Source organism: Onychomys torridus, chromosome 4, assembly GCF_903995425.1.
Source record: "Onychomys torridus chromosome 4, mOncTor1.1, whole genome shotgun sequence".
NCBI classification, from domain to species: domain Eukaryota; kingdom Metazoa; phylum Chordata; class Mammalia; order Rodentia; family Cricetidae; genus Onychomys; species Onychomys torridus.
In genome coordinates, this window is record NC_050446.1 from 39,122,468 (window position 1) to 39,138,997 (window position 16,530).

The window sequence follows — 16,530 nt, forward strand, 5'->3', positions numbered from 1 at the left end:
TTAAAGCCTTCCAGAAACTCATGAATGGAATGCTTTGGCTTTCTGTTAATTTTCTGCCTGAGAACTCTTACCAGGCACAGATCTAGTCACAGTTTCTTTCTGGTAGGCTGTTTTTTCCTTAACATCTGCTGAGTGCTTTAGCACCTTACGAATCTGACTGATGTGCCAGTTTAGGTGATGCTACTACAGCTTCTCCCACTGCATAAAGATTAAGTCCTTCCATAGGGCTCAGCAAAAATGCTAAAGGCCTGTATTAGTTCTAAGATCTCGGATGAATTAACCTTTTTTTTTTTTTTTTAACTCTCCTATGAATACATTCTTATTTAGTCCAGTGAACAGGGCATCAAACATAACCTTTTTATATCCTGGTTCCTCAGGAATTCCTGCCTTTGCTCTTGAACTGGGCATCAAACACTGCTTCTTGCATACCTATTTTGTTCAGTAATATATGCCTTTCCTCTTGAATTGAGCACCAACTCTGCCTCTCTAATGCTTAGTCTATATCATATTTTTGTGTCTGATCTTCACGAGAATCTCAGAAGGAGATAACCAAGTGTCATTAATGGCTTGTATGAGCTAATATTTCAAAGACTGGGACCCCTTGCTTTGCCTCGAGTAAGGTAGCCTTTGTCTCTAGAAGGGATGGACAATTGTTTTACTCAGGTTCTTTGCTTCCTTTGCACTGATCCCATCTACCATATCTCTCAGCTTCATGAGCTATGCTGTGATTGGATCTTTCATTCTTTCTTTAATAGTCTTACCTAATTCAGGCAATTCAATACTGGCTATTTATGTTTACTGCATTTTCTTGTAATGATCCATTAATCCCATATTAAGACTTCTGTATGCATATCTATCAATTCTATCTTTCTCTTCCTCCTTACATTCTTATTTTCCCTATGGGTTTCAAGGTTTTAACAAAGTATCCTTAGCACATATTTAGTTTGTATCATTCATCTTGTGAGGTCTATATAATACAGGCCTTCTATTTGTTTCCATTAATTTATGCCTAAATATTTAATATGTTAAAGCCATTGTCATTTTATTGTGAAATTATATATTCTAGTGTATAGCCTGCAACCTGCTATATGTGTCTCTAGTTCTTTTCTTTCCTTTTAGGTTTCATGGGATATTTTCTTTGTAGATAAATCAAGTCATCTATGATATAGACAATTTTGTTTCTTCCTATACAGGCTTTCTATGTATATATAATATATTGTGGTACTGAATTATGTTGGACAGTATTCTGTTAAGATTAGTTGAATACTCATTTGAGGAAAACAAGAGGCATGGGATTGAGGTTGTATCAATGGTATCAACTGAAGTATTTAAAGCTTGTAGCTATGATAAACTCATGTCCTTCTATATGATTTTCTTCATAGATACCCCATCACAACGGGTGCAATTTATTCTTGGAACTGAGGATGATGACGAGGAGCACATTCCTCATGACCTTTTCACAGAACTGGATGAAATTTGCTGGCGTGAAGGGGAAGATGCCGAATGGCGGGAGACAGCCAGGTAAAAATTTGAGTTGAGGAGTGAGAGAATATATATATAGTCATTAAAAGAATAGGGTCCATATAAATTAGGTCATTAAAAGAATAGAGTCCCAGTGCAATGATTCTGCAAACATCTAGGGCTTGTGCAGCTTTCTGAATTTGCTCATGAGGCCTAGGCAGATCCTATAATGGGATATGGGTCAGAATGACATCTGAAAGGAGTAATTTAACAGTGATGCTGACTCAGCTACAGCTGCGGTCTTAGGATAAACAGTAACATAATTTGTGTACCATCAACACGACAATAAAAATCAAAAGTAATTTGCTTCTATTTTTTTCAGCTACTGACTTACACTTAAACTGGTGATATCATGTGATAATTTCACTGTGGAGCTTTTTAAAAAATAAAGAATGAACATGAAAAGAGGCTTTAGTTATAGTTCTCAATTTCATATAGTATTTGGTAAGGAATAAAAATATTTTAAGTTGTTTTTCTAGGATAAGAATACATTAAATTGAATGTTTCGAAAATGTCTTCTTAAAAGTTATTTTGTCTATCACTTGTAATTAATATTTTGGTAGTGCCATATAATTGATGAATTACATAAAAATCATGAATTAAATTTTATGCCTTTCATTCATTGTACTCATTTACACTTAATTCATTTATTTATTAATCATTTATGGAGTATCAAATGATATAAGACAGCAGCAGCAAAAGCATTAGATCTCGCTTTCAGTAATCTCACAGTCTAGTTTAGACATAAGAACATAGTTGTAAATGTTGCATAATGAATACTGTGACCAAGGTATGCATAGCAACTGAGAAAACCTCGGGTTGCCCTCAGTCTACTGCTTTCCAGATTTTTATATAATCACAACTCACCTGAGGTCTAGCTAAAAATGCAGATTTTATATGCATTAGGCATAGAGTCTCAAGTTCTGCATTTTTATAACAGCAACATAAATTCATGCAATGTTTTAAGTTACCTCGTTGCTGTATAACTGAACTTTAGCTAATACTGATAGAAATTTATGGGTTTTTTTCAACAAAAAATTACTGTAATGATTTATTTCGTTATCAAGCTTTCATTTGATGCCATGTCAAATATTTTTGATTTGAGGACCACATTCTTGATAGCAAGAACATTTACCACAAGGGTAACAGAGAGTGGGTCAGCATAACTACACAGTATGAATGATTCCTGAGCTGACTTTTTTTTTAAACTTTTTAAATTAATGTATTTTGAGATTTTCATTCATGGGTATTTACATTGTATTTACATCCTATTCACCTCTCCATCTTTCCATTCCATCTCCTTCCATGTCCTCCCTTCCCTCTCAGCATTCTACCCTCTACACACACACACACACACACACACACACACACACACACACAGAGTATATGTGTATACACACACACACACACACACACACACATATATATATATATATATATATATATATGTATATTGCTAAGTATATCAATACAAGCTAATCAGTCTGTATAACATTACTTATATGTTATATGAATGTAACAACAATTATTGAAAAAAGAGGCCATGAGTTTGAAATTGAACAAGAAGGGATGTTTAGGGGGATCTGGAAGAAGAAAAGTGTGATAGTTCGGATGAGACTTGTGCCCCAGTAAGCTCCTGTATATGAATGTTTAGTTTCCAGTTAGTGGAATGTGGTATGGCCTTGTTGGAGGAGACGTGTCACTATGGAAGGCTTTGAGTCTTCAAAAGCCACAGCAGGCCTAGTGTCTCACTATCTGCCTGCTGTCTGTGGATCAGGATGTGAAGCTCTCAGCTACTGCTCTAGTACCGTGCCTGTCTGCTTTCTGGCATCATGATCATGACTAAGCCTCTAAAACTCTAAGCAAGCCCCCAATTAAATTATTTCATCTATAAGAGTTTCCTTGATCATTGCATCTCTTTACAGCAACAGAAAGGTAACTAAGAAAAAAAGGAAGGGGGAAATGATGTAATTATATTAATCTGAAAAACTGAAAGTAATGATTCTTGAAAAGCTATAGATTTACCATAGAGCTGATCTCTTGATGGTTGAGTTTGGAGTTGGCCAAGTGGAAAAGTAGAGGGGTTGGTATGTTCAGCAGAGAGAGGGAGAGGATGTGGTTTGAGCATACAACTCCTACAGGTCTTATTGTTTTGTTAATCTTCTTCACATGGTAAGACAGCTCTAATCAGACTGCTTTTGGTGTGGAGTTTCCTCCTTAGGAGCCTCATGCTGAAACAGCGTTGGGGAGCCAATTGCACTTCACTGAAGATTAAACTTGAAGCTGCATGCACTAGTTTGCCTTAACTCTGTTCAACAGAATTAGTGTTAAATGTTCAACCGTGTTGATGATGAATGAATGATAGTGAATATTATGAACAATACTGACCCATTTAATACTTATAGGATATATTTTGAATAGTTTATATAGATCATTTTATTTAAAAATCATCAAAGTAGTTTATTTTTTTGGAAACAGGGTTTCTATGTGTATTCCTGGCTATCCTCGAACTCATTTTGTAGATCAGGCTAGCCTTAAACTTAGAGATCCACCTGCCTCTGCCTCCCAGATGCTGAGATTCATAGTGTACACCATCATACCTGGCTATACTGAAGTAATTTAATGGAAAATAGATTTTCTTCTAGGCAATCCCTGTTAACATAACAAACCAACAAGCAACCAAGCAAAAAGCAAACTGCCAATATTTGAAGATTCAAAAGTATGAAATAGTAGACAAAATCGTTTCTCTATCTTAATGTTTTCTGCCTTCTTCAAGGGATATCACTACTAAAACTTCTTTGTGAATCTTCCAAAACAATTTAATATGCATGTTTTCCTCCTTTTCATTTTATATCATTCAGTGTTTACCTTGCTTATCATTTCATATACTTATAATGTTTCTTATATCGGCCATATAAATTTTATACTCTCTTTTAAATTATGGAATTGCATTAAACTGAATGGCTGAAATTTATTTTGCCAGGCTCGCTAGATGTTCATGTTGTTTCCTTTCCCCAATAAAATTGTTGTAATGATCATTTACACATATATTTTACCACTCTATTGTAATTATTTATGTAGGATAAATTTTAACAGTAGAATTTTATGTATCAAAGAATGAGGGCATTATTTTCTCATGCTGTGATAGCTATTACAAAATTACCATTATAAATTTGAGAAATTCAATCATCCACTAATGGTATGTAGATGCTTACTTCCCCCAAATCATTGATCCTAACTACTCAGGCTATTTTTCTATTTAATATATAAAACATATTATTATTTTAATTCTTATTAGTGAGATTGTACTTGTTATGTATATTTTTCCCTATGAACTATTGCTTCTTTTAACCATATGACTATTTTTTTTTTTACTATTTTTTTGTTTGAGTGATTTAAATTGATGATGTGATCATCTGTCATTACTGAAAATGTTTTCATAAAGTAATAAAACTCACTTCTCTTCAACTGCCTCAAAAACAAAAAGGTGAGCTGGAGTTGGTGGTATACTCCCTCCATTACAGGCTGTAGTAGCTGGTCTCTGTGAGTTTGAGGCCAACCTGGTCTACATGGCCAATTTCAGGCAAACTAAGGCTACATAATGAAAATAGCCTCAAAACAAATCTAAGCAACATTAAAAAATAAAACAAAATGAAACAACAATAAAAAGTCTGAACTTTTAAAAATACATGATACATTGCTCATCTTTATTTGGTAAAAGAAAAGCGATATAAGACCATCTCTACAATACTGTGGTATAACTCTTGCTCTTTGTGTTTAAAATGTTACTAATGGAACCAAAGTGCACACATCCCTGTTTAAGGGTCGAAGTAGCTCTTCTCTACTGGTTACAGGAAACAGATGTTCCTGGTTGGCAGGAAAGGAGGAGTGGGGGATGAGATAACTATACAGTGAATGAGTTACAGCAAATCTCTAATTTATTGCTAAGAAGCACTCCTTTTTGAGATTTATTTTTTAAGTTTTGAGATTATAATATAACTACAACATTTTGCTCTTCCCTTTCTTCCCCTTAAACCAGTGGTTCTCAACCTTCCTAATGCTTTGGCCCTTTAATACAGTCCCCCATGTTGTGGTGACCCCCAACCATAAAATTATTTTCATTGCTACTTCACAACTGTAATTTTGCTCTTGTTATGAATCATAATATAAATATCTGATATGTGACCCATAAAGGATTTGCAGTCCACAAGTTAAGAACCACTGCTCTAAATCTTCCCATATACCTTTTCTTTCTTTCTTTCAAATTCAGTACCTTTTTTCAGTAATTTACTGCATATATATATATATATATATATATATATATATATATATATATATATACATATATATTCATATATTCCTACATATAATATTCTCAGTCTATAGAATGCTATATATATTTTTATGTATACATGTTTTCAGGAATGACCTTTTGTTACTGGATTCTTTGTATTCTTCCTTGGAAAAGACAATTTATTTATTTCTCTCTCATCATTCCTTGATTGCCTGAAGTTACTCATGTAGGGTCAAGGCCTCATGGGCTTTTTCCATTTTACTTTGGCATTTCTATTGGTGATGTCCACATTCAGTTCTTGTTTGGCTAGTCATGTTAGTGAGACTGTATGGGTGTAGCTTCTGATGTCACTAGGAGATAAAATCTCACAGAAAACTCCCTGGTTCTCTGACTCTTACAGTCTTCCCCCTCCTCTTCCACAGCGTTTCCTGAGCCCTAGGTGTACACGTATTTTGTAAGTGTAGCCACAGAGACTGGGCTCCACACACTCTGGATTGTGACTGGCTGTGTTTTCTGTAGTCGTCTTCATCTGTTGCAAAGGGAAGATTTTTTTTTTTAATTGAGAGATTTTCTATTTGTTTTACATATCAACCACTTATTCCCCCGTCCTCCCTCCTCCTATGCCCAACCTTCCCCCCACAGGGTATCCCCTATTCCCACCTCCTCCAAGGTAAGGTCTGACCTGGGGAGTCAGCAGAGCTGGGTACATTCAGTTGAGGCAGGTCCAATCCCCTTCTCCATGCACCAAATCTAAGCAAAGTGTCTCAGCAAAGGCACTAGTTTCCAAAACAGCAGGCTCATGCACTAGGGACAGGTTCTGATCCCACTGCCTGGGGGACCCCTAAACAGTTCAAGCTAAACAACTGTCTCACTTATCTAGAGGGCCTAGTCGAGTACCAGGGGGTCTCCTCAGCTATTGGTTCACAGTTCATGAGTTTCCACTAGTTTGACTAGTTGTCTCTGTACTTTTTCCAATCATGGTCTTGATATATCTTGCTCATATAATTCCTCCTCTCTCTCCTCAATTGGACACCTAGGGCTCCACCTGGGGCTTGGCCGTGGATCTCTGCATCTGCTTCCATCAGTCACTGGATGAGGGTTCTATCATGACAGTTAGGGTGTTCAGCCATCAGATCACCAGAGTAAGTCAGCTCGGCACCCTCTCAACCATTGCCAGTAGTTTATAGGGGAGCCATCTTTGTAGATTCCTGGGGACCTCTCTAGCACTCTCTTTCTTCCTGTTCCCATGGTGTCTTCATTTATCATGATATCTCTTTCCTTGATTTCCCACTCTGTTCCTGATCCTGCAAGGACCTCCTGCTCCCCTAAGCTCTCATTCCCCCGAACTTTGCCCTCCATTACCCCCCTTACCCCCAGTATGCTCATGTAGATCTCATCTATTTCTCCATTGCTGGGTGATCCCTGTGTCTTTCCTAGGTTCCTCTTTACTAGCTACCCTCCCTAGAGTTGTGAGTTGCAGTCTGATTAGCCTTTGCTTTAAATCTAGTATCTACTCATGAGTGAGTATATACCGTGTATGTCTTTCTGATTCTGGGTTACCTCACTTAGGATGATATTTTCTAGTTCCATCCATTTGCCTGCAAACCTCATGATGTCACTGTTTTTCTGTGCTGAGTAGTACTCCATTGTGTATATGTACCATGTTTTCTTTATCCATTCTTCAGTTGAAGGGCATCTAGGTTGTTTCCAGGTTCTGGCTATTACAAATAACGCTGCTATGAACATAGTTGAGCATGTGCTTAGGGGAGCAGGCGATCCCAGCTGGATCAAGAACAGAAAGGGAGAACAAAGAATAACAGACCATGATAAATGATGACCCCATGAGAACAGGAATAGGCAGAGTGCTGGAGAGGTCCCCAGAAATCCACAATGATATATCCTCTGTAGACTGCTGGCAATGGTCAAGAGAAAGCCTGATCTGACCTAGTCTGGTGATCAGATGGCCAAACACCCTAACTGTCATGCTCATCCAATAACTGATGGAAGTGGATGCAGAGATCCTCAGCCAGACCCCCGGTGGAGCTCCAGGAGTCCAATTGTCGAGAAAGAGGAGGGACTGTAAGAGCGTGATTTGTTGACATCAAGATTGGAGAGGCACAGGGACAAATATCCAAACGAATGTAAGCACATGAATTATGAACCAAAGGCTGTGGAGCCCCCAGCTGGAGCAGGCTCTCTGGATCAGTGAGACATTTGAATAGCTTGAACTGCTTGGGAGGCATCCAGGCTGTGGGACCATGACCTGTCCTTAGTTCATGAGCTGGCTGTTTGGGACCTTGGGCTTACACCGGGACAATTTGCTCAGCCTGGAAGGAGGGGGACTGGACCTGCCTGTACTGAATCCACCAGGTGTAATTCTCTTTACTTGTTGTATCTTTGTTTGGCTTCTGATTCAGAGTAACTGTAGCCTCATAAAAAGAATTTGTTAATGTTTTTTCTGTTTCTATTGTGTGGAACAATTTAAAGAGTATTGGTATTAACTCTTCTTTGAAGATCTGCATTGAAAACATCTTGTCCTGGGCTTTTTTGGTTGGGAAACTTTCAATGACTATTTCTATTTCCTTAGGAATTATTGGTCTATTTAAATAGTTTATCTGTTCTTGATTTAACTTTGGTATGTGGTACCTATCTAGAAAATTGTCCATTTCTTTTAGATTTTCCAGTTTTGTGGAGTACATGTTTTTGAAGTATGACCTGATGATTCTCTGGATTTCCTCATTGTCAGTTGTTATGTCTCCTTTTTCATTTCTGATGTTGTTCATTTGGATGCTCTCTCTCTGCCTTTTGGTTAGTCTAGATAAGGGTTTGTTTATCTTGTTGATTTTCTCAAATACCAAGTCTTTGTTTCATTGATTCCTTTTGTTGTCTTTGTTTCTATTTTATTAATTTCAGGTCTCAATTTGATTATTTCTTGGCATCTATTCCTCCTGGGTGACTTTGCTTCTTCTTGTTCTAGAGCTTTTAAGTCACTAGCATGAGATTTCTCCAGCTTCTTTATTTGGGCATTTAGTGCTATCAATTTTCCTCTTAGCATTGCTTTCATAGTGTCCCATAAGTTTGGGTATGTTGTATATTCATTTTCATTGATCTCTAGGAAGTCTTGAATTTCTTTATTTCTTCCTTGACCCATTGATAATTCAGTTGAGCATTTTCAGTTTCCATAGGATTGTAGGCTTTCTGTAATTTTTGTTGTTGTTGAAATCTAACTTTAAACCATTGTGGTCTGATGGAATACAGGAGGTTATTCCATTTTTTTGTATGTGTTGAGATTTGCTTTGTGACTTAGTATGTGGTCGATTTTAAAGAAGGTTCCATGGGGTGCTGAGAAGAAGGTATATTCTTTTTTGTTAGGGTGGAATGTTCTGTAGATATTAAGTCCATTTGAGTCATAACATCAGTTAAGTCCTTTGTTTCTCTGTTAAGTTTTGAGCTGGCAGATCTGTCCAGTGGTGAGAGTGTGGTGTTGAAGTCTCCCACTATTAATGTGTGGGGATTGATGTGTGATTTAAGTTTTAGTAATGTTTCTTTTACATATGTAAGTGCCCTTGTGTGGGGGGCATAAATGTTCAGAATTGAAACTTCATCTTGGTATATCTTTCCTGTGATGAGTATGTAATATGCTTCTTGATCTCTTTTGATTGATTTTAGTTTGAAGTCTATTTTGTTGAATATTAGGATAGCTACACCAGCTTGCTTTAAGACCATTTGATTGGAAAGACTTTACCTAGCCTTTTATTCTGAGTGTCTGTCTTTGAAATTGAGATGTGTTTCTTGTATGCATCAGCAAGATGTGTTCTGATTTCATATCCATTCTGTTAGCCTGTGTCTTTTTATAGTTGAATTAAGTCCATTGATATTAAGGGATAATAATGACTAGTGATTGTTAGATACTGTTACCTTTTGGTGGTAGTGTGTGTGTATTTCTTTTCTTTGGGATTTACTCCTGTGGGGTTATCTATTCCCTGTGTTTTCTTGGGTGTATCTGACTTCCTTAGGTTGGAATTTTCCTTCTAGTGCTTTCTGTAGGGCTGGATTTGTGGATAGGTATTAATTAAATCTGGTTTTGTCTTGGAATGTCTTGTTCACTCCATCTATGGTGATTGAAAGTTTTGCTGGGTATATTAGTCTAGGCTGGCATCCATGGTCTCTTAGTGTCTGCATTACATCTGTCCAGGTTCTTCTGGCTTTCAAAGTCTCCATTGAGACATCCAGATGTTATTCTGATGGGTCTGCATAATAAGTCACTTTGCCTTTTTCCTTTGCTGCTCTTAAGATTCTTTCTTTATTCTGTATGTTTAGTTGTTTAATTATTATGTGGCGAGTGTACTTCTTTGGGGGGGGATCTAGTCTGTTTGGTGTTCCATAGTCTTCTTGTATCTTCATAGGTATTTACTTCTTTAAGTTTAGAAAGTTTTCTTCTATGATCTTGTTGAATATATTTTCTGTGCCTTTGAGTTGGTATTCTTCTCCTTCTTCTATCCCTATTATTCTTAGTTTGTTTGTTTTTTATGGTATCCTAGATTTCCTGGATATTTTGTATTATGACTTTTTTGGCTTTGGTATTTTTTTTGACTGATGATCTATTTCCTCTTTTGTATCCTGTACACCAGAGATTCTCTCTTCCATCTCTTGTATTCTGTTATTTATGCTTGCATCTGTGTTTCCTGTTTGTTTACTCATATTTTCTATTTCCAGCATTCCCTCTGTTTGTGTCTTCTTCATTGTTTCTATTTCTCTTACCAGGTCTTGAACTGTTTCCCTCACATGTTTAATTGTTTTTTCATGGTTTTCTTGGCTTTCTTTAAGGGATTCATTGATTTCTTCAAATTTTTATTTGTCTTTTCCTCTAGTTTTTTATTGATTTCTTCCAATTTTTTGTTTGACTTTTTCTTAATTTCATTTTTTCTTGAAAGTCCTCTAGCATCTTCATGATGCTATTCTTAAGGTGGCTTTCTTCTGCTTCTTCTTCATTGTGATGTTCAGGTCTTGTTGTTGGAAGAGGGCTAGGTTCTGGTGATGCCCTATTGCTCTTTATGTTGTATGTATTTTTGCCTTGATGTCTGCTCATCTCCTCCTCTAATAGGTATAAGAGGTGCCTGTGTCTGAGCGAGTTACTATTGGTCCATTCTGTGCTTGCTGTGTCTGTGTCTCAAGGGGCCCTTCTGGATCCAATCTTAGCTCTTAGTCTAATTAGAGCAGGCAGACTCTGTGTCTCAGGGAGCTGCTTTTGGGTCAACCCAAGCTAGTTGATTCTGTGACTCATGAGCCACTCTTGGTCTTATTGGTGCTCTTGGTCCAGTCAGAGCTGACAGATTCTGTGTCTCAGGAAGTCTCTCTTGGTCCAACAAGAGGTGGCAGATTCTATGTCTCAGAAAGCCACTCTTGGTCTAATGAGGGCTGACAGATTCCTTGTCTCAGGAGATAACTCTTGGTCCAATGAGAGCTCGTTGTCCAATGAGAGGTGCCAATTTGGTTTTCGTGCTTCAGAAAGTTACTCTTGGTCCAATGAGAGCTGGCCCTTTGGTTTCCTTGACTCAGGAAGTTGCTGTGGTCTCAAGTGGATGGGTATTGGGGCAGGACGAATAGATTGCAGGGTCCATGGTGGGGGGAGCTTTGTGCAGGAGTTTTGCCTGTTGTGTGGCAACTGGGACAGAGTTGGGTGGAGTTTCCGGGGGACTGGTTGTGTCTCAGGGATGGGTCCTAGGGGCAAGACTCTCTGGGTATGAGCAGAGTCACTCATCTCTTGGTTTAATGAGAGCTGGCTGTTTGGTTTCCATGCCTCAGGAAGTTACTGGGGTCTCAGGCAAATTGGTATGGGGGCAGGGCGTGTAGATTACAGGGTCTGGTGGGGGGGTTTTGCTGAAGGGGGGCCTTTGCAAAGGAGTTTGCCTGTTGGCCGGCAACTGGGACAAAGTTGGGTGGGGGTTCCAGGACACTAGTTGTGTCCCTGTGATGGGTCCTAAGGGCAGGACCCTCTGGGTATGACTGCAAAAGAAGATTTCTTGATGAGGTGTGAAGACTACACTTATTTGTGGGTATAAGGACAAAAGTTTAGATTCATTTTAGGAACTATGCTGGTTTAGTAAATAGTGGTTGTAGGTTTTCCTCCAGGATTCTTGACTTCATTAGTACTGAGTAATTAACTAAGTTTCCAATACCAGGCATGCTTTTCCTCCTGTTGAGCAGGTCTCAAGTCCAATTAGAGAGAAGTTAATTACTGCCAATGTGTGCATGCTACTACTGTACTCTTAGGTTATTGTCTTTTAGATTTTCTTTACTTTCAACCTTCATAGTAGAAATGAGAATTGAAATTGAAATCTATTTTTTTTGTCCTGAATACCTTCTTATTATTAGAACTGTTGGAAAATTTCCACTTTCTAGATCATATAATGATCATTTCTTTGATTCAGAAACCTGCTTATAAATTTCCTAGTCTCAGAAAGCTGGGAAATGTCAGAAGGAACATTAGTAAAGAATTCAGAAACATCTTTCACTCTCAGAGTTGAGCAGGTAAGATTACATCATGTTCTAATAAAGAGACTTGAATAATGTGCTCATCCTAAATGACCAGAGTGTTTTGCTGGTTATTTATAAGGAATAAGAGAGATGATATAGTTAGTTATTAGCATCCTCTGTTAATGCTAGATCACGTTTATTGCTGTACTCTTAGAGTCTTAAGCATGGCACATGTTTGAAGTTCATGGAGGCTCCTGATGCACACTCAGAATAGACATTTAAGAGAAAGGTATACACATTTTGGTTGAGATGCAATACTTCAAGGAAAACAGAATTTATTTATTGGAGATTTAAATTTTAGTGAGTTTTAAAGTGACAGAAGAAGCTTTGTTTGTGTTGTTTTTGTTCATCTAAAAACAATTTGAGTTAATTTATGAACCCATCTGATTTTTCAATTGCAATTTAATTCTATTAAATAATTAGCATATGCTTTGAACTACTTCTTTCTTTTGGTGAGTATTCTAGATGGGATTATTAGCTTTCTTTTCTAATAGCAAAAATAAAAATATATTTGACCAGAATATTGCAGTTGTCAGAGACCACATCTATTTATAACTATTAATTTTGCAAAGCAAAACTTGAACAAAGTTTTAGATTTGGAAGTTAAAGTTTTGAATCTTAACTACTTAATAAATGTTTGTGGAAAACAGCTGTTTAGTTTAAAACCATAAAAGAAGTATATGAAAGGCCAATGAAATAACAAAATTATAATGTCCCACTTAAAAATAACATATAGTAGTATTAATAGAAAGTGAGCAGAGCTAGCACAGCTGTGTAATCATGGAGGCAGCATGCTTCATTCACAATGCTTGCTTTCTACAAATGAGCCCAAAAGGGGCAAAATAGGGACTAGTACTTAACTCTTTGATATTTAAAGGTAGTACACAAAAATGCTAGAACATCAAAAGAATTCTTGATGCCATGAAGGCATTTGATATTCATGATTAATAAATTCACATCATCTGGATTTTTCAGTGAGATGTAAAGTATAAAGATCACAAGGATCAACACAGTCCTGAAAACATATATGCAATTAGCGTTATACAGACTGAGTAGTTTCTATTCAGTTGTTTTGACTATATATGTGTATACATCATATGCATCTATGTATGTAACAACAATTAATGAAGAAAGAAGAGGCTATTAACTTGAAAGAGAGCAAAAGGGCGTACATGGAAGGTTTTTGAGGGAGTATAGGAAATGGAGAAATGATGCAATTATATTAGAATCTCAAAAAAAACAAAGAAATTATTAAAGGAAAAGAGTAGTTAGTGCAATTAAACACTGAGTTACTACAGTTTCTTTCTCCTGTAAGATGAATTGTTTTACAGATGATATTTACTAATCCTACCTCAACTCTATTAAAAGTGGATGATTTATCTGCAGACATCTTGCTTCCTCCAAGCCATAATTTTGGGACTATAGAGCTCCTTCCTATTTAATAGAATCAGAGAATAAAACTTTCTAAAAACTTTAAGTTTATTTAATAGTGAATAATACATGCAGAGTTAATTTCTCTAGAAAATATCTGTTGTTAAATGGCAAAAGAATTTGCTTTGTGTATTTTAATACAAGTAGGGCAGATTTTCATCAACTTAATCCTCAAAGAATTTCTGAAAAACCATTTTAATGTTGTTTATTAGGAAGAGAATTCAGTGTGCTAATCATGGGTCAGAAAAGATCCAGGCACCCTGAGGGGATAGAAACAGTTTGCTCAGGGTGTAAATACCCCACCACCTAGAGAAAATGCCATGTATTTGGCCTATAAATTTATATTTATTATTTGTATCATCCACCAAATTCACTTCATGATCTGATATTCTTACTTGCTTTGGTTTACTATTTAAACAAATGTTAGCAGAGTTTATTAGGAATACTTGACCCATTATGTCATTAACTGTATTGAGACATTTTGTAACTTACCATATACTCAATGGCTGGAAGTCTTGAAACAGGATTTGAGATGTCTCAATACCTCTTTGTCTGTATACTTAAAGGATGAAATTGGATGGAATGCAAAAAACAGAGATATATGATATGTATTATTTTTTTAATATAGTCTCCTTAAAACATTCACTTAAATGTCTCTTAATGCTTTTGGCATCACTCTGGAGTTGGCACATAGCACTGAATCTTGAAAGTGTGGTATTTTTAGTAACTTGATATTTGTAACTTGTAGGCTTCTTTTATGGAAAGTGCCTTCTGTCTTCTCCCATAATGTTCATGAAACCTATAGTTCCATCAAACCATCCATGCATGTAACATATTTGGTCATTTTTAGCTGCTAAGCTGCTTAGAGCTTCCAAGATTCCATTCTTTTCTAACAGAAGCAAGTCCTCAATTGGAAGTATTTAGTATAAAAAAAACAATATAGCACTCAGATTTGTATTTAAAATGTCATTTCATGTACATACATAGATCTGTGCATCCTAACCAAGAACCAAACCTAGACCAACATGAGTGGCTAATTAGTTTTTGACTTTGCAAAAGATATGAAATAAAGACAGAACTATTAGTGCTCAAAAGCATGAAAATAAATAGGAAAAAGTATAGAACTCACAACAGATTTTCCAAAGAATGTATATGGCATACATATGCAAAATTATATATATTTGTATGTGTGTTTGTGTATGTGTATCATATACAGATTCACTGTAATTTATCTTTAGTGGAAAGACCAATTAAAATATAGGAATTAAGAAGTTTTGGAATACACCAAGTCCTATTATGTACATGGATATTTTGATGGAACCATGGTTTCTGTGAGTGTTATGGAAGAAGATATAACACACATACACACACACACACAAACACACACACACACACACACACACACACACACACACACACACCACATTTGTGGGGCAAATGTCTTATAAAGTATTCACTACCATTAATATTTAGGAAAAGGCAACTTAAAATTTCTGTGACTTGTCACTATTTAGCTACTAAAAAATAGTTAAGATAAAACATTGGCAAAATGATAAGTGCCAGTAAAGAAACAGAGCACTTAGAGTTCATATTTTGCTGCTGTGAGTGTAAAATGCAGAGAAACACTCTGGCAGTTGTACTCTTAGGCATTTGTTTCACAGAAGTGAAAACTTATGTTTACACATTAAGTTTGACATGAATGTACATAACAGTTCATTTTTAGGAAAAGAAAACATATGAACCATAAATTCCAGTAAACTCACCCTGATATATCTATCTTGTCCATTCAGAAGAACATTACTCAGCAGAAAAATAGGATAAACTATTGATGCGTGCAACAACTTTGATGAATCTCAAGTAAAAAGCAGCCAATTCTGAAAACTTTCCAATTACAATGTTCTGCAACCTCAAAATGACAAAGCAGCTTGAAGAAGTTTAGTGATTGCAAGGGAACAGAGACTGAATGAAGGTTGAGATTATAAAGATGTCACCTAAAGGCTTTACTTAGTGCCTCAGGAGCATGTCTGAATCTTTTCTCTGACAGAAATGATATGGACCCACATGAGGGATAAAAACACACAAATTATACATCTTGCCAGCATTGTTAAACACAACACACACACACACCATTAAAGAAAAAGAAGCATGAATTTGAAAGTGAGCAAAGGGGGAACATGGGATGTTTTGGAGAGAGGAAAGGGAAGGGGAAATAGTCTAACTATATTATGATCTCAAAAGAATAAAAATTTGCTAGTAAAAATTTAAATGTTTACATTAAAATACAGTGGAATAATACAGAAACCCAGTCATCTCTCCTCTCTAGTACCTAAAAGTAAAATTTAATTATAAATATTCTTTTAAAAGGCATTTGATCATTTTATATAGATACAATAACCTGTAAGTATTTAAAAATGAATTTGTGTTACAATTTACAAATATTGTATAGGTCAGTTAATATAGTTTTAATCAAGTAATTAAAAACCTATATGTATATATATATGATAGAAAGAACTGCAGCTCTAGAAACCATAAATGAGAATATTTGACATGGGACAAAAAACTGTTTTCCCATAAACACTACTAAACCTTTCCATAATCCATTGTTTTTAAACCTAACACGGTTCTTCAGTGAAATCATGCCAGCCCCCATGATACTGTCTTCATCATGGTCTTCTTCCTCCTGCTCTTCCTCTCCTCCTCCTCCCTTCCTCCTCTCTAACCTGCCCTCCTCCTCCGCCTCCCTCTTC

At 36.4% G+C, this 16,530-nt stretch overlaps 1 protein-coding gene across 6 annotated transcripts in view; it reads left to right on the top strand.

Annotated features, from left to right (window-relative positions):
- The window catches only part of Slc4a10 (solute carrier family 4 member 10), a 276,084-nt gene that overhangs the window by 144,067 nt on the left and 115,487 nt on the right, over positions 1-16,530 (top strand). For all 6 annotated transcript variants that reach the window (XM_036185514.1, XM_036185518.1, XM_036185516.1 and 3 more), the window contains exon 4: positions 1,383-1,521. In XM_036185514.1, coding sequence (XP_036041407.1) covers positions 1,383-1,521 — 139 coding nt within the window. The remainder of the gene's footprint in view (positions 1-1,382; positions 1,522-16,530) is intronic.